The 23,502-nt window shown below is 45.0% G+C and overlaps 1 protein-coding gene across 1 annotated transcript in view; it reads left to right on the top strand.

Annotated features, from left to right (window-relative positions):
- Positions 1 to 23,502, top strand: part of ABCA13 (ATP binding cassette subfamily A member 13) — a 395,455-nt gene that overhangs the window by 17,623 nt on the left and 354,330 nt on the right. The window contains exons 2-3 of the mRNA XM_086697122.1: positions 6,289 to 6,382; positions 9,469 to 9,592. Of these exons, the coding sequence (XP_086553248.1) occupies positions 6,289 to 6,382; positions 9,469 to 9,592 (218 nt within the window). The remainder of the gene's footprint in view (positions 1 to 6,288; positions 6,383 to 9,468; positions 9,593 to 23,502) is intronic.

Here is a 23,502-nt window from a genome sequence, read left to right as displayed (position 1 = left end):
TTCATTTATTTTGAGAGAGAGAGATAGGGTGCAAACAGGGGAGGGGCAAAGAGAGAAGGAGAGAGAGAATCCCAAGCAGGCTCTGCTGTCAGGACAGACTCCCATCCGGGGCTTGATCTCACAAACCGTGAGATCATGACCTGAGCCAAGATCAAGAGTCGGATGTTTAACCAACTGAGCCCCCCTGGGTTCCCCTTCATCCAGTATTTTATAGCATACTCACTCCATCCAATTTCGGGGAAGTTGTTCTCCAACAGACTCAGACTCATTGCTCACTTCTCTGTGTTTCGTTTATTGCTCGCAGCTTTCTCTGACTCCTGCGGGAAGAAGGAGGGAGGTGATGCCTTCAGGGCTCTCACCCCGCAGATGCAGGCGCTGGGGAGGCCCCCCCAGGATGACAGGTTTGGAGCTGCTGGGCTGAGTTAGGACTGAACTTGCTTGATCTGCTCTAGAGACCTGTTTCTTGGCATTTTTGTGGTTTTCATCTTATATAAAGACAAGTTGGCTCTCTTTCTCCTCTACCTTCTTTTCTTTGTCTCGTCTCATTCTGTCTGGAAGAAGAAAAAGTCTGTAAGGAGACACCAATGTTTTACCCGAGAGCCATTGACGTATGTATTTCTGTGTGTGTGCTGTGAAGGTCTCCGCCAAATGCTGCTGCGTCTCAGCTGTGTTTTTAGGAACCAAGGAGGGGCACCCACTGAGGTCATGGGGAGGGCGACTGTGGAATCTGGGGTGCAGAACTGAATACTTTTTCCATTCCCTGGTGGGAGCTCCCCTGCTGTGTGGGCGCGAGATCATGACCGGAGCCAAAGTCGGATGCCCAGCTGACTGAGCCCCCCAGGCGCTCCACGCTGATTAATTTCTTGAGAGCACAGCATCTTGTAGCATCTGCTCCGGGCTGCCTTAGGGGACAGCATGGGTGTTGTCTGTTCTCGGCCCTTCCAGTGAGGGGAAGCCCCTCGTGGGGGGCCCACGGTGTGGGCGATGGGGGGAAGCATTCCCAGTTAGCAGGGAGGGGATCAAAAATGTCAGGTAAGACTCCAGGACAATGAGGACACATGAGAAGGAAACCAGGGTACAAAAATATGGTGAGAAAGAGCCTCTGAGCGCCTCTGGGAGAGAGTCTTGTGAAAGGAGGTAATTCACTGGCTCACAATGGGCAGTGACACAGCAGAACTGGGCGTTTTGATACTTGTCTTCTGAACGGAGTTATTTCACATTCGAACAATGGGAGATTTTCCCCCTACCTGTGCTTTTTGGAGCAGCTGGTGATTAGCTTACAAATAAAAAACTAACATACTATTTTCTTTAACGTTTATTTATTTTTGAGAGAGAGAGAGAGAGCAGGGGAGGGTCAGAGAGAGAGAGAGAGAGAGACATAGGCTGCACAGAGCCTGCACAGAGCCTGACTTGGGGCTAGAACTCACGAACCATGAGATCATGACCTGATCCGAAGTCGGATGCTTAACTGACTCAACTACCGAGGCGCCCCCTGAGATACTATTTTTTAAAGTGTAACTGGGGTTCTGTTTCAGTTCAAGATCTTTAAGAAATTGCTAGATTATATGATGTAGAGTTTTGCTTTTTTAACGATGTTATTTCCATTTGAAACTGGAGATTTTCCACTGAAGTGAGGACTGGACAGGTAAATTCTTATAGCTTCACAGCTGCCACTGCCTATTTTAATTTGGCCATGATAAGGGTCCCTTGAATGATGATCATTCATTCATTATGTGTAGGAACAAGAATCCAGATGCTATAAATCAAAAGATTGATGAATTGATTGCATCAAAGATTTTGACAATTAAAAAGCAAATAAGACACTGGAGAAAATATTTGCTTAAATACTTTAAGCCAACAAAGGACCAATGAAGAAATTCCTTAACTCAAAAAGAAAATAGGAGACAATGATTTGCAGACCAGTAAAAAAAAAAAAAACAAAAAACAGAAAGAAAAAAAGTACGTAAAGTGGGTTTTAAAATAGTAAGATGCCCTCTTTTCTTTAAAAATTTTTTTAAATGTTTTTAAGTTTATTTTTGAGAGAGACAGACAGACCACAAGCAGGGGAGGGGCAGAGAGAGAGGGAGACACAAAATCCAAAGCAGATTCCAGGCTCTGAGTTGTCAGCACAGAGCCTGATTTGGGGCTTGAACTCATGAACTGTGAGATCATGACCTGAGCTGAAGTTGGACGCTTAACCGACTGAGCCACCCAGGTGTCCACTCTTTTTAAGTTAATTTATTTCTTTTGTGGAGGGGGGAGGGGCAGAGAGAGAGGAAGAGAAAATCCCAAGCAGGTTCCACACTCTCAGTGCAGAGCCAAATGCGGGGCTCAAACCCACAAACCGCGAGATCATGACCTGAGTCCAAATCAAGAGTCAGACCAACTGAGCCACCCAGGCACCCCAGTAAGACATCCTCTTTAGTGTAAAACCGTGTATCCTCATATCCTGCTAGAGTGTAAATTTCTGTTCGTGCATTATTGAATGCCTAGCCTGTTTTGTGTCTGACTGAACACTTTTGTATCATATATATATGTATAAATATATATATATATTTATATGTAATAGAAAAATGTGCACAGGGAGGAATAGGGAGTGAATGGACAAGGAATTATTGTAGATTTGACTTATGAAAAATGCTTGACCTTAATAATTAAAGAAAAACATTTTTTGCATATCACTTTGACAAAATAATGACAGAAATTTGAAGGTTTGTTAATCTCAGGAGAGTGTGTTTGGAGGGTGCGTTTTGTATGATTAGAAATCATACACACTTTGACTCAAGAATCTCATTTGCAACGACACTTCGTAAGCATACTTACAGCAGTCAGCCAAATATGTACAGAAACCTCATGATAGCAATGGCCCCAAACAGAAAACCTTGCACGTTTCCATGAACTAGGTGGTTGGTTGAATAAATTACATTCTACAGTAGATTATCATGTTCTCTTTAAAAACAATGAGACAGTTCTATAAGTGCTGATATGAAAAACTGTTTCCAAAAACATTAGTTAGGTTTATATATACTTTAAAAAAAATGAATTCAGAAAGCTGTTGAGGGGAGCCGAGGTGGCTTAGCATCCAACATCGGTTAAGCATCCAACTTCAGCTCAGGTCATGATCTCATGGTTTATGAGTTCGAGCCCCGCATCAGGCTCTGTGCTGACAGCTCAGAGCCTGGAGCCTGCTTCCGATTCTGTGTCTCCCTCTCTCTGCCCCTCCCCTGCTCACACACTCTCTCTCTCTTCAAAAATAAAATAAACTTAAAAAAAAGTTTTTTTTAAAAGAAAGCAATTGAGATAATTTATCCTTTGGGAGAATGGCTGTATTCTTTCTGTACTTTTTAAATTTCCTAACCATGCATATATGTAATTACTTATAATATCGAGAGTTCTTATACGTACGAGTCTTGGGTCTATGGACCATTATCTGTCTTCTTTATCCTCTCTGTCTTAAAAAATGACTATCATATGCTATTTAAAAATTTTTTTAAACAGAAAGTTAATTATGTATTTCTTCTCTTTTTCAAAGTATATTTATTTTGAGAGAGAAAGAATATATTTATTTATTTTGAGAGAGAGAGAATATATTTGTTTATTTTGAGAGAGAGAGAAAGCAGGCGAGCAGGGGAGGGGCAGAGAGGGAGGGAGGGAGAGAATCCCAAGCAGGCTCCGTGCTGTCAGCACGGAGATCATGACCTGTGAGATCATGACCTGAGCCAAAATCAAGAGTCTGACGCTTAACTGACTGAGCCACCCGGGTGCGCCTGTATTTATTCTTCTTAACGGCATCAAGTCATTGCTGAATTTGTGGCATGTTTTCTGTTTTGCACATTTAGTTTCAGCCGGAACTAGTTATGGAATCTTCCCACACCACACCCCTACTCCCATACTTGAAGAAATGATTATTTGTTGTAGAGAATGAGCTAGGTGACTTGAATTGGTGGTCTTCTGAGTGTTCCCGACCTCTCTGGCTGTTTTAATCCCCATCCTTTGAGTAGAGGTTGGCCTCCTGCAGACATTTGCCCCATTATAAAGATGTATGATACTGGATTTCCGCACTCGGTCAGGAACTTTCCATAATGATGCACTTTCTGGCACAAGAAATATTACATCATGAACTCTTTCAAAAGCGGTGATTTCTTTTCTTTAACTACAGCGGGGATCGAAACCTTTCCACCTGTGTTTTGTCTTTATGGCTTCAGGCCACATACACCCTCCTGGCCGCATTTCGATGCCATTTCCTTACAGGGAAGAATTGTGAAGGGCAGTTCAAAGAGCAAAGGAACCAAAGAGGCGAAAAGTTTGTTTTAGCTCAAAGCATTATAACTGGGAGTCTAAAAAAAACCGTCTTTAGTGTTAGGCTGGGTTACCCCTACCTCCCTAACCTGCAGATTTTAGGTTTTTGTTCATGCATTATTGAGTGCCTAACCTGTTTGGTGTGTGGTTATAAACTCTTGTCTTTGTGGAATGATACGAGTGGCAGTCTACAGGAGAACATGATCCACCATAAAACCACAGAAGAATGAGGACAAAAAGAATAATCTGGGGGCACCTGGGTGGCTCAGTTGGTTAAGCATCTAACTTCGGCTCAGGTCACGATTTCATGGTTTGTGGGTTTGAGCCCCACATCAGGCTCTGTGCTGACAGCTTGGAGCCTGGAACCTGCTTCAGATTCTGTCTCTCTCTCTCTCTCTGCCCCTCCCCTACTCATGCTCTGTCTCTCTCTGTCTCTCAAAAATAAAACAATGTAAAAAAAAAAAAAGAATAATCTGGTGATAATCGAGGATAATTCTTTTTTTTTTTTATTATTTACTTATTTTGAGAGAGACAAAGATAGCGTGAGCAGGGGAGGGGTAGACAGAGGCAGAGAGAGAATCCCAAACAAGCTCTGCACTGTCAGAACAGAGCCCGATGCGGGGCTCAAATTCTTGAACCATGAGATCATGACCTAAGCTGAAACCAAGAGTCCCAAGAGTTGGTGCTTAACCGACTGAACTACCCAGTGCCCTGAGGATTTTCCTCTTAATTAAGAGGAAAAACTAATTAGTTTTTCACTGGGCTGAACCTTGGGTATTTCATTCTCAAATAATTAAATTCCATGCATCCATGGTAATTCCTTTGTCTTTTTTGACTGAGGATGCAAAGCTATGCGAATTACCGTGATTGTTACATGTGGCTCTTTTGTTGTCTGTGTCAGGAGATTTGGCTCCAGTAATCTGACTTTCAGGAATTTGTTCCAGTCTTAAGAAAGTAATTCAAAAGAAGAATTATTTAGGCACAAACACTATTCACTGATGGAATATATGGGAACCATGGTGTATCCATTTGGTAAGAATGTTATGCAACTGGTAAGAGACTAGGTATGAGCCTCGTGTGGCATCACTGGAAGATGCTCGAAAAATGAAGGTCGATGTCTGTGCCCCCACCACCTTGGGGAAAATGCCTGTGTAAGTGGAAAGGCAGGAATGTTAACGAAATTGGAAAAATTAAAATAGCTTGTTGGAAAGTGAGAAATACGAATGAAGTTATTTATTGAATTCCTTTAATGTCATCAAGTCTGCCATAATTAGGAATGTGGAGGGGTGCCTGGGTGGCTCAGTCTGTTAAGCGTCCAACTTTAGCTCAGGTCATGATCTCACAGCTCGTGAGTTCAAGCCCCGCGTCGGGCTGTGTGCCAACAGCTCAGAGCCTGGAGCCTGCTTCGGATTCTGTGTCCCTCTCTCGCTCTGCCCCTCCCCTGCTCATGCTCTGTCTGTCTCTCCCTCTCTCTCAAGAATAAATAAACATTAAAAAAAATAATGTGGACAAAAAAGAAAGAAACAGAAAACAAGTGTTTTGGGAAACGTACAAGGAGGTGACAGTCGCGGGTCCAGATGATGAACGAACCGTGGACCTGTGGCTCAAATCAGGGTTCTCAGAGACGCTCAGTAAGGATGACAATAATCTCCTTTTTTTTAATTAAAAATTTTTAAGTTTATTTATTTTTGAGAGAGAGAGAGCATGGTAGGGACAGAGAGAGAGGGAGAGAGAGAGAATCCCAAGCAGGCTCTGCACTGGCAGCGTGGAGCTCCATGTGGGACTCGAACCCACAATCCAAGAGATCATGACCTGAACTGAAACCAAGAGTTGGACACCCAACTGACTGAGCCACCCAAAGCCTTGACAATGACCTCCTTTAAGGGAGGCCTGAGTGAGCAGCAACCCATCCTGCAGGCAAGGGGGCTATTACAATGCTTTGCCATTTATTCAAACTCTAATTTTTTTTTTCCCAACATCCTTCTTTAGGTCCTTTCTCTTGCTGAATTCTTTTGGCCATGTATCCTCTTCATGATTCTGACAGTGCTTCGTTTTCAAGAGCCTCCCAGACACAGAGACAATTGTGAGTGTCACTTTGGCTACACTTCTTGCATTATAGACCCTCTGGAGGAAGAAAATGCAGCTCTTTCCTCTGTTGTTTATAAACTGTGAATTCTGAGTGGAATGAACGCATAAGGTTCACTGTGATACCACAATAGCTATATTTCCGGGGTATGTGCCAGTAAGCATCAATTTGTATTTTTTTTCTGTTAAGAATCATATTCACACATACCTGTTCCATCTAGCATATAGATTTATTCTTCTAACTAAACTGCCTTTGTGAGAATAGGTTTAGATGCTATTATAGATATATAAAGAGTAGAAGAAGAGGTAAAAGGTGACAGATACACTTTAGTCTATCAACAAGATAGTGATGGCATTGGTGGTTATGGTGGTGCGGATGGTGCTGGTGATGATGGTGATGATGACGATGATGATAGTGACAGTGATGACAGCTATCATGGTGTCATAGTGATGACGATGGTGATGATGTTGTTGGTGGCAAAGATAGTGATGATGCTGATGACGATGGTGACGAGGATGGTGATAGTAGTGATGACGGTGATGGTGATGATAGTGATGATGGTGGTGATAGTGATAATGGCGATGATGTTATTGTTGGTGGAGGTAGTGATGATGTTGGTGATGGTGATAATGGTGGTGATGATGGTAATGATGATGGTGATGATGGTGGTGATGATGATGATAGCAATGGGGATGGTGATGGTGGTGATGATGGTGATGGTGATGATGGTGGTAATGGTGATGATGATGGTGATGATGACAGTGATGGTGGTGATGGCGATGATGATGATGGTGGCGATGGTGGTGGTGATGGTGGTAGTGGTGGTGATGGTGGTGGTGGTGATGATGGTGGTGATGGTGGTGGTGATGGTGGTGATGGTGGTAGTGGTGGTGATGGTGGTGGTGGTGATGATGGTGGTGATGGTGGTAGTGGTGATGATGGTGATGGCGATGATGATGGTGGTGATGTTGGTGATGGTGGTGGCGATGGTGGTGGTGATGGTGGTGGCGATGGTGGTGATGGTGATGATGGTGATGAAGGTGGTGGTGATGGTGATGGTGGTGATGACGATGGTGGTGGTGATGGTGGTGATGGTGATGATGATGGTGGTGGTGGTGATGATGGTGGTGGTGATGTTGGTGATGGTGGTGGTGATGGTGGTGATGGTGATGATGGTGGTGGTGATGGTGATGGTGGTGATGATGATGGTGGTGATGGTGGTGGTGATGGTGGTGGTGATGGTGGTGGTGATGATGGTGGTGATGGTGATAAGGATGGTGATGGTAGTGATGATGGTGATGGTGATGGTGGTGATAATGGTGATAATGGTGGTGATGATGGTAATGATGATGGTGATGATGGTGATGATGATGATGATGATGGCAATGGGGATGGTGACAGTGGTGATGATGGCGATGATGATGGTGATAATGATGGTGATGGTGATGATGGTGGTGGTGGTGATGGTGGTGATGGTGATGATGGTGATGATGATGGTGGTGATGGTGATGATGGTGATGATGATGATGGTGATAATGATGGCAATGATGGTGGTGATGCACTGATAGATCATTACTAGTTAAGTTCCTCTGCTCCAGGAGCTTTATCAGAAAGACCCTTTTTTTCATTTGGTTTGAAATCTCAACAGCATTACTGCTTGAGAAATAATGGCCTGTTTTGTTTCTATCAGATTTATGCCACTAGAAATGTGGATAATGTGGTTAATTCTGAAAAAGTTACATGAATAAAAGATTATTAAGGGATGGGTCTTATCTAAAATAGTATGTCACTATCTGAAATAATTAATGTATTTGTTCTTTTGGCAAATATGTGTTGAGTGCCTGCTGGGTCCAAGACCTTGCTGAAGATAGACTAGTGGGCAAGATATTTTCCCTGTCCTTCTAGAGCTTGCTGTCACGCCAGACTATTTCAATATGGTGGGGAAAGTGTCATGATGGGGTTCTGCAGGGGGGCCATGTGAGCTCATAAGAGAGGTGGCCAGTCCATGTTAGGGAAAGGCTACTGGGGCCTGACATGTGAGACTTCATGGGACTACAGGTGTGCAGGAGAGGAATGATCTGGGTGGCGCAGACAGCATGGCAGGAGAAGAAATGAAATGAGTTCTTTACGATTGAGGAGAAGGGGTGTGGCTGGATGTCTACTACCCTAGTGCACTGGGTCTTGTGTTCACTAAGAACTCCATTTGCCCCTGTGGCTTGAGAGACTACTTGTTCATTTTTCATTCATTCATTCATTCCACCAATGGTTCATTCAATGATTCATTCATCCAACGTTTAGTGACTGTCTTCTATGTGCAAAGCATTGTGCTGAGCCCTGGGGGTAGTGAGTCTCCACGTCCTGAGAGTGCGATCATTTCCCAGACCAAACTAGGCTCGCATGGAGAGCCTTTCACCAAGACTTTATGAGCTACCTCATGTTAGATCAGTAACTTCCAAGTTGCCTGCGGTCATCAGCATCTCAACCGCTGCCATCCGTCCATCGGGGGCGTGGAGGGCTCTAGGCATGGGGCACAGATGAACTCCACTCGATCAAGTCAGGGGCATTGTTACAGCAAAGTCTTCTTGAAAACCCTTGGATCCTATCCGTTTTGTCTAAACTTCTTTGTGTTATATGGTCTTTAACAACTATGTGTATACATTTAAGAATCCAAGGTGTATTCGATTTAAAATTTTGCCCAAACTAAAAAACTGCTAAATCTTTGTATGAGATGAGAAGAAGGATCTATCTTATTCTTCCCGCCCACAGCCGGTTTACAGAGGACTGTGTGGGAGGCATGGCTGTGTAAGGGGGGTTTTACCCCTCCGGGAGCTGGGAAGGGGTGAGTCCTGCGGCTCTCAGGCTGGGCAGGGCCATTCTGCCCTGAAGCGTGAGTACAGACCCACGGAAAGGTGTTCCATATGAAGGCTTTCTTCCTTTCCTCTCTCTCTTTTGTTTGAGTGCTCAGACCTCTTTTAACTGAATAAGAGGATTAAAAATATAATAACATCATATTCGACACTACCCTTCTGACCGAATAGGTATTCTGTTATGTGGACACACTTCTCCCTTGAATCTACACTCAGGTTTTTTGCAACCTCGGGATCTGCCCAGCCGAGGCGTTTTCCCCTTTGTCCAAGGCCTTCTTTGCAACACGGGGTCGACCTGCCGGAATCAGAGCTATGAGGGAGCCACGGAGCACCATTCTCGGTAAGAGAGACACAAGCATCCTTTTCAGAATTCATGGGAACGAGCTTTTATGCTTTTAGTAAAGCCTAACAGTTTGGGAGAGGTCGGAAATCATAAACAGCACAGAGTCTAGAGTTACAGCAGCATCTGTTTGGTTTGTTTTTAAAGTTTGTTTATTTTGAGAAAGAGAGAGAGAGAGAGAAAACAGGGGAGGGGCAGAGAGAGAGGGGGAGACAGAGAATTCCAAGCAGGTTCCGTGCTGTCAGCACAGAGCCTCACTCGGGGCTCAAACTCATGAACCGTGAGATCATGACCCGTGGAGAGATCAAGAGTCAGACGCTTAACCAACTGAGACACCCAGGAGCCCCAAGAACATCAGTTTTGTTAAATGCAGACTCACGTGATAATGTTTCCAGTTAACGGCTGGTTTGGGCAGGGGGTCTTTCCTCTTTCCATGGCTGCTCTTGGAACCACAAAGTGACTGCTGATTAGCAAACGTCATTTGAGTATAACAGTTTGGTTTCTGTAGGTTAAAAGTCTGACTTCAGAATCGCTGTGCGGCTCTGGCCACCCTGGTGGCTGCCTGGCAAAGCGAGGGGCGGTGGGGGGGGTCTGACGGCATCAAAGACTGCACAGAGAAAGAGCAGATGTGTTTCCTGTGGGAAGAGTCAGAATCAAGGGGGTTTGTCTTGGAGGGTTCTGAATGTTCTGGAAGCTTCTCTTTCCTGGCATTGAAGGATCTAAGACACTTGGATGTAAAGCACGTTAAAATATCTGATCTTCATCTTTCAAGTCTCAGTTGCAGGAAGAGAACGGAAAGTTTATAGATAATCTTGGACATGTCCGGTACGATGTTTATCAGTGGTGTTTGCATTTTTAACAAATTTTTTTTAATGTTTTTATTTATTTTTGAGACAGAGAGACAGAGCACGAGCAGGGGAGGGGCAGAGAGAGAGGGAGACACAGAATACGAAGCAGGGTCCAGGCTCTGAGCTGTCAGCACAGAGCCTGATGCGGAGCTCGAACTCACGAACTGTGAGATTATGACCTGAGCTGAAGTCGGATGCTTAACCGACTGAGCCACCCAGGTGCCCCTACATTTTTTTTTTTTTTTTTGATATAGAAGCATGGTATGGAGAAAATCATTTGGAAACTGTCCTAGCTCATAACCCTGAAATAGTTGATGGTCCTTTTGTGCGTGTGGAAAATGTATAAAAAAGCCTCTTTCTGGGAAGGTTAGGGGGTTTGGGTGTGCAGGCATCTCCACCCCACGGCTTACCCACTTCTCCCTCACTCAGAACAGACGTTGAAGTACAAAAAGTTGGGCTTTGCCCCCAGTCCACACTGGCCCTGTCGCTGTTCAGTTCTGTGTGTCTGTGCAGATTTCTCAACCTCTCTGAACCTCAGGGTCTCGCTTACCCCCCTCCAGCGTCATGAGTTAGGAAGGCAAAATCTGAGAGACGTCCAGTTGCAGGAGGTACTGAGGACAGACAAGGGGCAGGAAGAGCACCCAGCTCAGCTCCCGTCTCCACCTGGACCCCCGACGGCCTGCTGTGCTTCTGGCTTGTTTTCAGATCAGTTCAGATGTGAACTGCACCCTCAGTGCCGTGCAGAGACTCCCTTCTGATCATCTCGGTTTACAAACATCTGCGAGCACAAGTTTCCATATCCGGTCTCCTCAAACATTATGATGGTTGATTTCGTGTGTGCATTTCTGTGCCCTTTGTAATTCCCCAGGGAAAGTTCACTTCGGGCAGGAAGCCCACGTTTCATCTGATCTGGGTTCTGAGTATGAAAATCGGCTTCCTTATTCCTGGCTCTGCGGGGAGCTTGGCTCTAACCATTGGATCTCGGAGCTGAGATGGGTCATTACTGAAAGCAGATAAAGTGGATGTTCTCACGCAGTGTGAGGAATCGGTCCTGTATTTTTACGGCAAAGCCACGGTACCAGAGTCACCATTTGTGATGCCCGTGTGCAACCCCTCGTCCCTTTCTCGGGGGACGCTGCCCACGCCAGGGTTCCCTGCACTCTGGTGACGGGTGCTGTGCTCTCCCACTGTCGTCACGGTGCTACCGTGAGCCTTGTGATGTTTCCTGGTTCTCAGATCCGCCCCAGCACTTGAGGATCACCTCACTTCTACCTGCTTCGCTGCCGCTGCAGCCGGCTTCTGGGTTTGCAGCTCACTCCTTGCACATGCGTGGCTTCTCAGCTCTGCAGCCATTCCACACTTCTCTCCATTCCAAGTCCTTTGCAAGTAGTTGGATCCCCATTCACCACCCGGGGCAGCTAAGAGCTCCATCCTTGTTTTTTTTTTTTTTTTTTTAATTTTTTTTTAACATTTTATTTATTTTTGAGACAAGGAGAGACAGAGCATGAACAGGGGAGGGTCAGAGAGAGGGAGACACAGAATCTGAAACAGGCTCCAGGCTCTGCACTGTCAGCACAGAGCCCGACCCGGGGCTCGAACTCATGGACCTTGAGATTATAACCTGAGCCGAAGTCGGCCGCTTAACCAACTGAGCCACCCAGGCGCCCCCATCCTTGTTTCTTAAACATTGAAAAATTTTTTTCTAAGTTTATTTACTTATTTTGAGAGAGAGAGAGAGAGAGAGAGAGAGAGAGAGAGAGAGAGCGCAAGCAGGGGAGGGGCAGAGAGAGGGAGAGAGAATCCCAAGCAGGCTCCGTGCTGTCAGTGCACAGCCTGATGTGGGGCTCGAACTCGCGAACAGTGAGCTTATGACCTGAGCTGAAACCAGGACTCAGAGGCTTAGCCAACTGCCCAACCCAGGTGCCCCCATCCTTGTTGCTTACAAGGAGGATTCTGTCTGTGCTCCTGGCCCTGTCCCCACCCTTGGATGCCTTCTACATTGATACACCTCTAGCCCCTTCCCCAGCCTGTTCAACCTTTCTCTTTATGCTGTCTCGCCTCCAGACCCTCGGTGGTACCAGGGTCCCCCTCCCTGGGAAACACTGGCCCCATGGAATGCATAATTAGGAGTCAGTCCTTTGGGACTCTCTCCCTGCCTGGACTTTTTCTAACAGACCAGGGGTTCCTATGGTTGATCCTGTGTCTGTCTCCTGGTGTCTCCCCCCACACCCCTCATGGCCTTGGAAAAGAAGGGGGCACCGGCAGGGTCTTCAGAGATGGACTCATCAGGACCCCCGTTTCTGGTGACATTGACATCTTCCCTCGCACATCCAGCTGGCTGGTGGGCTCTGGCCTGTGCGCTGACGGAGGGCCCTGCATTTTCTCATTTTCTCTCTTGGGCTTCAGGCCCTGATTTCACCTTCTTCTTTGTATTCAGGCCCCTCCTTTCCCCTTCATAGTTTTCTCTCTAAGGAGCCACGGAGGAAAGACGACTCCACGGGGTCCTGAGGGGTCTTTTTAGACCCCTTTCAGGAGCTTAGCCAAGAGAGGCTCAGCGGCAGCGAGGGATGTACAGCAGGGGTCACCAGCCTCCAGCCCACGGCATCCCTCTCTGCTCCCAGGAACTGCTTCCCATGAGACTATCACCCCTATGTCCCTGTGTACCTTCACACTGCTTTCCGGGGCTGGTCTCTCCTGTGAGCACTCTCTGTGCCTGGCTGATGCCTCTCGGGGGAAATCGAGAACGTGGGTAGTCAGGTGTATTCTGCCAGTTTTTATTTGTAGTTTTCTCCTTGTTTTATTTTTACACCCTAGTTTTCCCTTTCACACAGAAGTATTGCGTTCATCTGGGCTTTATGTCTATGGGTGGGGTACAATGATCCAATCACACTTTTCCCCCCATTTGGATAACTCCACGGATATGTGGTGGATCTCAGACAGACATCGCGCTTTCCTCGGCCCCCGGGTCGGCTCCGGACGTCTCTGTCTGTTCCGGAGACCCATCAGGCCACCCCCGACTGCACCTTGCTGGCTTTCTTCCTAGACCTTTCCGGTGTCTTGTGTCTGATAGGGCAAACCCTCCTACCTCGCTCTCCTCCTTCAGGGAAGTCTATACATTTTACAAACTTGTCAAGGTCGGTGAGAATATTCTGTTGGGGGTTCGATTGGTGTCACATGGAATCCCGCAATCACTATGCGACGTATGGTGTAGTTAGGTTTTCAGCGTCTCAGCACCGCATAGTGATACTGTCCCGTGAAGGCCACGGATACCATTCTTCACACTTTTTCCCAGCTACTGTGTTATTTTTTTGTTGCTATCACAAATGGTATCTTTTTAGAAGTTATACCACGTCACTGATTTTTCCTTCCTCAGGTAACGGAAATACAATTAACGGTCAAAAACCAACTTTATTGATCTATACAATAATCGATGACAAGTAAATGCATGGCGAGCCTTGATATGTTTGTTTACCTAGGCGAACACTGCCGTGATGGAATATTCCATTCTCCCTGCAAATCCCCTGTGCCCCCTCCCAGCCTACCCCACCCCAGGAACAAATTACCTGCTTACTGCCATCTGGATGAGATTTAGATTTCTCTTTTTACATTTTTTTTAAGTTTGTTTATTTATTTTGAGAGAGAGTGAGCCCAAGTGGGGAAGGGACAGAGAAAAGAGGGAGACACAGAATCCCAAGCAGGCTCTGGGCTCCGAGCTGTCAGCACAGAGCCCGATGCGGGGCTCGAACCCATGAACCGCGAGATCGTGACCTGAGAAGTTGGGACACGATTAACCGTCTGAGTCACCCACCCAGGCACCCCTAGATTTGTCTTTTACAGAACTTCGTGTACGAGATACACCTTTGGTGTCTGAAGCCAAATGTTTCCAGATTTATGCGTGTGTTGTATGTACCAGTAACTCACTCCTTTTTCACTTGCCAAGTGGTACTCTCACGCTATGAAGGTGCACACACAAGTTGGGTTTCAGCTTCACCCAGTCATAAATCAAGGGCAACATAGTCATAAAGCAGGTTCAGGATCCCCCAATGAGGGACATTCCCCCACGTGATGCACCTGGCTCTTTACCCGGGCCACTGACCAGAGCAGGAGACCAGCCACACAGCACGCAGGAGCCTGGTGGCTATTTCCAGTTTTGACTATGTAGGAGAAAAGCTGCTGTCGGTGTTAAGACAATGTCCTTGTAGAGAGTGCAGCTGTTGGGATGAGTGTTTAGTGAGTCTTAGTTTATAATCAACTTCTGGACTGTTTTCCAAAGCGTATGTACAATCTGGGGGCTCCAAGGACTCCCCTTCTTGCCAGCACGTGGGGTTTTGGGGTCTCCTTACTTTGGCCGTTCTCATGGTGGAGTCGTGTTATCTGAGGTATTTTTCATGGATTTCTCTAGCCATGAAGGATGTTGCAGTACCGGGATTTGTACGGAGTAGATATGCGGTCACCTGAACGAATATCTATGCCTCACTTGTGTTTGGTCATCAACCCCAGTTTCCGGCTGTCAGCGCCCAACCCCCTAGAATTTTCCAAGTGCTCCGGGCTGTAAAGGTGTCTTGTGTTATGTTAATGAAGGCGACTCTTGGACACCTCCCCAGGGCTGGGGGGTGGGTACTGGTTGCCCGGGGAAGCAACCTTTGGGATTAGAGGTTAGAACTTTCCTGCCCACCTCCCTATCCCGGGGGGGAGGGGCTGGAGGTTAAATCAGCCAATGGCCCTTGATCTAATCGATGGCGCCTTCATTAGGAGATCTTCTTACAAAACCCAAAAGGCCCAGGGGTTCAGAGAGCTTCCGGGTCAGTGATCACGTGGAGATGGGCGAGCCCTGGTACCTGGGGAGGCAGGGCGCTCCATGCCCCATCCCCAGACCTGGGTCTGAGCCCCTCTTCCAACTGACTGTTGGTTCGTATCCCCGGTCACCATCCTTTAATAAACCGGTAAACGTAAGTGTTTCCCTGAGTTCTGGGAGTCATTCTAGCAATTTACGTTTTTTTTAAATTTATTTTAAGTAATCTCTATACCCAACGTGGGGCTCGAACTCACAACCCCGAATTAAGAGTCACCCAGGCGCCCCCACCCTGGGCAATTAATCAAAGCTAAGAAGGAGGCCGTTGGAGCCTCCAATCTGTAGCAGGGCGGTGGGGAGCACAGGTGACAATAGCTATAAGCTGGCGACTGGAAGCTCAAGTGGGGGAGGGGCAGTGCTGGGGGACTGAGCCCTTCTCCTGCGGGGTCTGACGCGGTCTCCGGGTGGATGGTGTCAGAGGTCCGTTGAATTTTTGGACACTCTGCTGGTGTCCGAGAATTGCCTGGTGTTGCCAGGGGGTAGGGGGACCCCCATGTTGGAATTGGGTCCGGAACCGTAAAAGAGAGGGTGAGTGTCTTTTCGTGTGTTTATTGGCTATTTGAACCGGGTGTGTGTGTGTGTGTATGCGCGCGCGCGCGCGCGCGAAGTGTTTGGTCAACTCTTTTTATTACAATTAATCGCTATATTTTAATCTTTGTTTTTGTTGAATCCTTAGAGTTTTTTACATATTCTGATTACAAGTCTTTTATCAGAAAGACATATGGGGAGTATCTTCTTCCAGTTTCTGAGCTGTTTTCTGAAAGGAAGCGGGTTTCTTCTTTTTTTTTTTTTTTTTTTTTCATTCAACAGAAACGTTTACTTCATTGGAGATCGCGAAGATCCTCAGGAAGGAAAGAAGATTTTCTCCTTCTTTTAGAAGTTTTGTGGTTACAGCTGTGGTTTAGGCACACAATCCATTCTGAGTACATTTTTGTACGTGATGTGGGGCAAGTGTTGAGGTTTATCTTCCGATGGGTGTTGACTTGTGCTCATATCATTTGTTGGAGACCGTCCTACGCCCATTAAACTATGTTGGTGCCTTCGTTGCCAACCAGGTGTTCCGATAAAAATATGTAGTTGTGTTCTTGCCCATCTTATTTCAGTGTATGATTTCTCTTTGGCAAACAGTCTCAGTAACTATTGCTTTAGAGAAAGTTTCGAAATCAGGTGGTATAAGACCTTCGCCTTCGTTTTGTTTTCCAAAATTATTTTAGTTCTTTTGAATTTCTGTGTGAACTTTAAAACCAGCGTGTTTGTTCTTTTTAAAAATATTATTATTTTTTAAAAAATGTTTATTTATTTTCGGGGCGCCTGGGTGGCTCAGTCGGTTAAGCGTCCGACTTCGGCTCAGGTCACGATCTCGCGGTCCGTGAGTTCGAGCCCCGCGTCGGGCTCTGGGCTGATGGCTTGGAGCCTGGAGCCTGCTTCCGATTCTGTGTCTCCCTCTCTCTCTGCCCCTCCCCCGTTCATGCTCTGTCTCTCTCTGTCTCAAAAATAAATAAAAAACATTAAAAAAATTAAAAAAAATAAAATGTTTATTTATTTTCGAGAGAGAGTGTGAGCAGGGGGAGGGGGAGAGAGAGAGGGAGACACAGAATCCGAAGCAGGCTCCAGGCTCTGAGCAGTCAGCACAGAGCCCGATGTGGGGCTCGAACTCATGAACCGTGAGATCATGACCTGAGCCAAAGTCAGATGCTTAACCGACTGAGCTGCCCAGGCACACCTCTTTTTTTTTTTTTTTTTTAAGTGTTTATTTTTGCAGAGGGAGAGCACGAGCGGGGGAGGGACAGAGAGAGGGAGACAGAGGATCTGAAGTGGGTTCTGCGCTGACAGCAGCGAGCCTGATGCGGGCCTGGAACTCACCGAGAGATCAAGACCTGAGCCAAAGTTGGATGCTCAACCGACTGAGCCACTCAGGTGCCCCTCAGCTGGTTTATTCTTACAAAAAACCTCCTGGGATTTTGCTTGGAATTACCTTAAAACAAAGCAAAACAAAGCCTTGGTTCTTAGTCTATTCACAGACTTGTGCAACCATTACTATAGTCAGTTTTAGCATATTTTTCGTTACTCCGAAAAAAATGCCCACCTGTATCCATTAGCATTTACTTCTCATCTCCCCCTCAGCTCCCCCGCTCTCGTAGCCTAGACATCCACTAACCGGCTTTCTGTCTCTGGGCTTTTGACTGTTCTGGGCCTCTCACAGAATTCGGCAACTCGCAGGTGTTTTTGTAACTGGCTTCTTTCACTCGGCACAGGGTCTTGAAGGTTGGTCCCAGGTGGCGGGTGTGAGTACTCCATTCATGTGTATTGCTGGCCAGATTCCACCGTGCGGCTCTCCTACGTTTCGTTTCTCTGTCCCTCGGCGGATGGTCACTGGAGTCGCTTCTACACTTTGGCAATTATGAATAACACCACTACGGACATGCATACGCAGTTTTTTTCTGTGGATTTATGTCTTCCTTTCTCTTGGGGATATGCTAGGTCGTATGGTGACTTTGTGTTGAATGTTTCCAGAAACTGTCGCTGTTTTCCCAGAATGGCTGTACCATGTTATCCTGCCACCAACGGTGTATGAGGGTCTGCTGGTCCATAGCCTCACTGGTGCTTAGGGCTTTTAGAGCATAGCCATCCAGGTGGGCGCAAAGTGGTGTCTCATTGTGGTTTAGATTTACATTTCCCTGATGGTTAATGACGTTGGCCACCCTTTCACTGCTCGCTGGCCAGTTGTGTATCTTCTTTGGTGAAATGTCTGTTCAGCTCCTTTGCCCTATTTATTTACAACATTTTTTAAGATGTTTATTTATTTTTGAGAGAGAGAGAGACAGCGCCAGCAGGGGAGGGACAGAGAGAGAGGGAGACACAGAATCCGAAGCAGGCTCTGGGCTCTGAGCTGTCAGCCCAGAGCCCAACCAGGGATCAAACTCATGAACAGTGAGATCATGACCTGAGTCAAAGTCGGATGCTCAACCGACTGAGCCACCCAGGCGCCCCATTATTTTTTAATGTTTGTTTTTGAGAGAGAGAGAAAGAGAGACAGAGACAGAGTGTGAGCAGGGGAGAGGCAGAGAGAGAGAGAGGGAGAGGGAGACACAGAATCCAAAGTAGGTCCAGGCTCCAAGTTGTCAGCACAGAGCCCAGTGCAGGGCTCAAACTCATGAACCGTGAGATCATGACCTGAGTCAGTCAGATGCTCAACCGACTGAGCCACCCAGACACCCCATTATTTTTTAATGTTCGTTTTTGAGAGAGAGAGAAAGATAGACAGAGATAGACGGTCTGAGAAAGAGAACTCATGAACCGTGAGATCATGACATGAGCCAAAGTTTGATGCTTAACTGACAGAGCCCCCCAGGTGACCCACCTTTGCCCATTTTTAATTGGGTTATCAGTCGTTTTGTTATTGAGTTATGAGAGTCCTTCATATAGTCTGGACACAAGCTCTGTACCAGAGACATATGATTTGCACATATTTCCCCACCCCCATTTTGTTGGTCGTTTTCCACTTGGTTCATTGGATCCTTTGGAACATACTGTGTTTAATTGTGATGAAGTCCCACTCATCCATTTTTTCTCATGTTCCCTGCACTTTTGGTGTCCTATCTAAAAGGCGTTGTCTGACCCATGACCATGAAGATTTACTCCTTGTTTCATTCGGAGAACTTTTTAGTTTCAGCTCCTAAGTTTTGGTCTATGATCCATTTTGAGTTGGCCTTTGTGTATGGTGTGAGGAAGGACTCTGACTTCATTCTTGTGCGTGTGGATGGCAGTTATCTCAGGGGACTGCATTCAATGTATAGATTAGTCGAGAAAGAATTGAGATTTTAACAACATGGAGCCTTCCAATCCATGAGCATCATATAATGTCTCCATTGATTTAAGTTTTCTAGAATTTCTCTCAGGAATGTTTTGGTAGTTTTCAGTTTTATGTACATTTTGTTAAATGTATTCCTAAGTAGTTCATGTTTTTTGGTATTGCTTACAATTTTTTAAAAATATGGACAACCATTGCTGTGGCTTTTTAATATAACCTTTAGGATTTTTTTACATACATGATCGTGCCATCTGTAAATAGTTTTACTTCTTGTTTTCCTTGCCTAGATGCTTTTTCTTTCTTTTATTTAGAGTTTAATGTGTTCTTAATTTACTTAAAAAAATTTATTTTAGAGACACAGAGAGCAGGGGAGAGGGTTAGAGGGAGAGAGAGAGAATCCTAAGCGGCTCCAAGGTCAGCATGGAACCCTGAGATCATGACCTGAGCCAAAATCAAGAGTTACATGCCTAATTTACTGCGCCACCCAGGCTCCCCTTTTTCTACTTTCTTTATGATCAACCTGAGATTATTGCTTTGAGACCTTTTCTAATGTAAAGATTAAAAGCTTCATATTTCTTCCTGGGCACTGCTTTCAGCTATCAGAAATTTCGATATGTATTTTCATTTGCATTAAGTTCAAAACATTAATTGATTGGCACTGTGGTTTCTTCTTTGACTCATGGGTTATTTGTAGGTTACATGCTTAATTTCTAAGTGTTTGAAGATTTTCCTTAGATCTTCTTTATTGCTAATACACGTATAATTCGACTGTGGTCCGAGAACTCTGCGTGATTTAGGTCTTTTTAACTTTGTTGAAGCTCATTTTATGGCTCTGGTATATGGTCTCCTTTGATGAATATTTAACATGAAACCAAGGAAATGATTTGCCTTCTGCTGGTGGGTGGGATTTGTTCAAATCTTCAACATCTCTACTGATATCCTGTCTCCTTGTTCTATAAATTGTCGAGAAAGCAAATGAAATCTCCAATCATAATTGTGGAATTTTCTATTTTTCTTTTCAGTTCTCTTGGTCTTTGCTCTGTTTACTCTGAAGCTCTGATGTTGGTGCATATAGGCTTTCAAATTGTTATATTTTCTTCATGGACCCATTTATCATGACCTAATGGTGCCGTACGATTACATCTCTTATGCATGTCGTGTATTTTATTATATATGCAACAAATAGTATACATAATACACACTGTGTTGTATAATGATATGTAATCTCTTTATTCTGGTGGTGGTCAGTGTTTTGAAGTCTATTTTGATATTTACATAGATGCAGTAGTTTTCTTTGGATTAGTGTCTCACAACGTGTCTTTTTTCGTCTTTTTACTCTTTGCCTATCTGTATCTTTACATTCGAAGTTTAGACAGCACAGGGGCACCTGCGTGGCTTAGTTGGTTAAGCATCCAACTTTGGCTCAGGTCATGATCTCACGGTTCGTGAGTTTGAGCCCCGCGTCGGACTCTGTGCTGTCAGAGCCTGGAGGCTGCTTCCGATTCTGTGTCTCTGTCTCTCTCTGCCCCTCCCCTGCTCACGTTCTGTCTCTCAAAAATAAATACGCGTTAAAAAAAATTAAAAAAAAAGTTTAGACAGCATATAGTTGGTTCTTGCTTTATTTTCCAGTCTGACAATCTGCCTTTTAATGTAGGGACTATTTATACTTAATATATTGAATTTATGTATTGGCACTTGCTTTCTTTTTCTTTTTTTATTTGAGAGAGAGAGAGAGAGAGAAAGAGAGAGAGGGAGAGAAAGAGAGAGACAAAATCTTAAGCAGGCTCCACACTCAGCACAGATTCCTATTTGGGGCTCGAGCCCATGTCCCTGGGATACTACCTGAGGGTCTGATGCTCAACCGACTGAGCCACCCAGGCACCCTGGGACTTATTTTCCGCTTTTGTGGTCTCTTCTGTTCTCTCCTTTTCCTCTTTATTGCCTTTATTTATGTAAATTGAGTATTTTTTATTTCATTTTTCTACACTATTGCTTTATTAACTCTACCTTGTTGCTGTATTTTGCTAACAACTTCTGCTGCTTCATAGTAGTGTATGTGTATGATGTAGCAGTGATTTCTAGAAGCAGATTTCAAAGTCAAGACATAAATGCATTTTTAATTTTGATGGTGTTTTCCAATTGGTCCTTTATGGGGATTATAATATTCTGCATCTGTCTTCCAAGATGTGAGGATATCTTTTTCCCTGGTGAGGTCTTGTTAAACTTCGACATTTCTACCTATCTGATTTCTCATCTATTTCCTTACTCGTTTTATTTTATATTTCATTACATTTCATTTCATTTATTTTTAAAGTAGACTCTATGGCCAATGTAGGGCTTGAACTCACAACCCTGAGATCAGGAGTCGCATGCCTTACCGAGTGAGCCAGCCAGGTTCCCCATCTCATCAATTTCCTGATGAGAAACGATGTATCAGTACAGTTCTATTTGCATTTTTCTTATTATAGGGATGTTGAACCTATTTTTATGCCTCCATGTACACTTGATACTTCTTTTCCCTGTAAAATATTTATTCATGTCTTTTGTCCATTTTTCTCTTGGTTTGTAATTTTTCTTCTTGATGTCCAGAGGCTCTTTACATATTAAGGCGCTAAGCCCTTTGTGATAACAGTTGTAAATATTCTTACCTGAGTTCATTTATTTTTTGACTTCATTACTTTTTAATTTTCATTTTGAAGTGATTATGACTTTAAAAAGTTGTAAAATGGTACAGTGAGTTTGACTTCTTCAAATCATGAACATCTTCTATGACTCTAGTACAATATCAAAACCAAGAAATTGACATTGTTACAATATTGTTAAGTAGACTCCAGGTCTTACTCTATTTTCATCAGTTTTACACTCATTTGTGTGTGTGTGTGTGTGTGTGTGTGTGTGTGTGTATCTCTATACAATTTGATCTCTCGTATAGGTTCATGTAACCACCATCACAATCAATATATATCTTGATCGTGTTCAATCAGTATCTTGTATCAGTTTAATCAATGCACAGAAAATCCTTCATGATCTCCCTGCATAGCTGTGCCCACCCCTCTGTCCCCGTCTTGTCCCCAGCAGCCACGAGTGTCCTCTGCCTCCATACTCTTCTCATTTTGAGCTGTAATTATATATAAATTACATTATGTACAATTATACAGCATTTAGATAAATTTATGTGAGGTCACATAAGGTGAATTACATAGACTGTAACCTTAGGAGATTGGTTTGTTGTTTTCCACTGAGCGTGATGCTCTTAAGGTCTGTCTGTCTGTGTTGTTCCATTTGCCATCGGTCCATCCTTATTGCTGAAGAGCATTTCAACTTAGGTTTCCATAGAAGTTTTTGTCTTTTTTTTAACAGTTATTTTACTGGTAGTTCTTTTAAAAAAAAATTTTTTTTAACGTTTATTTATTTTTGAGACAGAGAGAGACAGAGCATGAACGGGGGAGGGTCAGAGAGAGAGGGAGACACAGAATCTGAAACAGGCTCCAGGCTCTGAGCTGTCAGCACAGAGCCCGACGCGGGGCTCGAACTCACGGACCACAAGATCGTGACCTGAGCCGAAGTCAGACGCTTAAGCGACTGAGCCACCCAGGCGCCCCGACTGGTAGTTCTTTTTTAATGTTTACTTATTTATTTTGAGAGAGAGGGGGAGTGTGTGTGTGTGTGTGTGTGTGTGTGCTTTTGAGCTCACGTCTGTGCAAGCAGGGGGAGGGCAGAGATCGAGAGAGAGAAAGAGAGAGAGAGCGAGAGAGCGAGAATCCCAAGCAAGCTCCACACTGTCAGCATAGAGCCTGATGTGGGGCTCAATCTCACGACCATGACCCCGGGATCATGACTTGACCTGAAACCAAGAGTTGGATGTTTAACCAATGGAGCCACCCAGATGCCCCAGTAGTTTATTTGTTTGTTTGTTTGTCTATTATTATTTATTTATTTATTAAAAAAATTTTTTAACCTTTATTTTTTTGAGACAGAGAGAGAGAGACAGAGCATGAATGGGGGAGGGTCAGAGAGAGAGGGAGACACAGAATCTGAAGCAGGCTCCAGGCTCTGAGCTGTCGGCACAGAGCCGGACACGGGGCTCGAACTCACAGACCATGAGATCATGACCGGAGCCTGAGTTGGACACTCAGCTGACTGAGCCTCCCAGGCGCCCCAATTATTATTATTTAGAGAGAGCATGCCCTCAAACGGGGGCGGCGGAGGGAGCAGAGAGAGAGAGAGAGAATGCGAAGTGGGGCTCAAGCGCACCCCAAGCGGGGCTCACCCAATATGAGGCTCAAACGCACAAACCGCGACACTATGCCCTGAGTCAGAGTCAGACGCCTAACTACCCGGGTGCCCCGGGATCCTATTTTATTTTATTTTATTTTATTTTATTTATTTATTTTTTTTT

Source organism: Puma concolor, chromosome A2 (genome assembly GCF_028749965.1).
Source record: "Puma concolor isolate L17-30 chromosome A2, mPumCon1.1.hap2, whole genome shotgun sequence".
In the NCBI taxonomy this organism is placed as follows: Eukaryota; Metazoa; Chordata; class Mammalia; order Carnivora; family Felidae; genus Puma; species Puma concolor.
The sequence above is the reverse complement of the archived record's forward strand: the minus strand, read 5'-3'. Positions and strand labels throughout refer to the sequence as shown.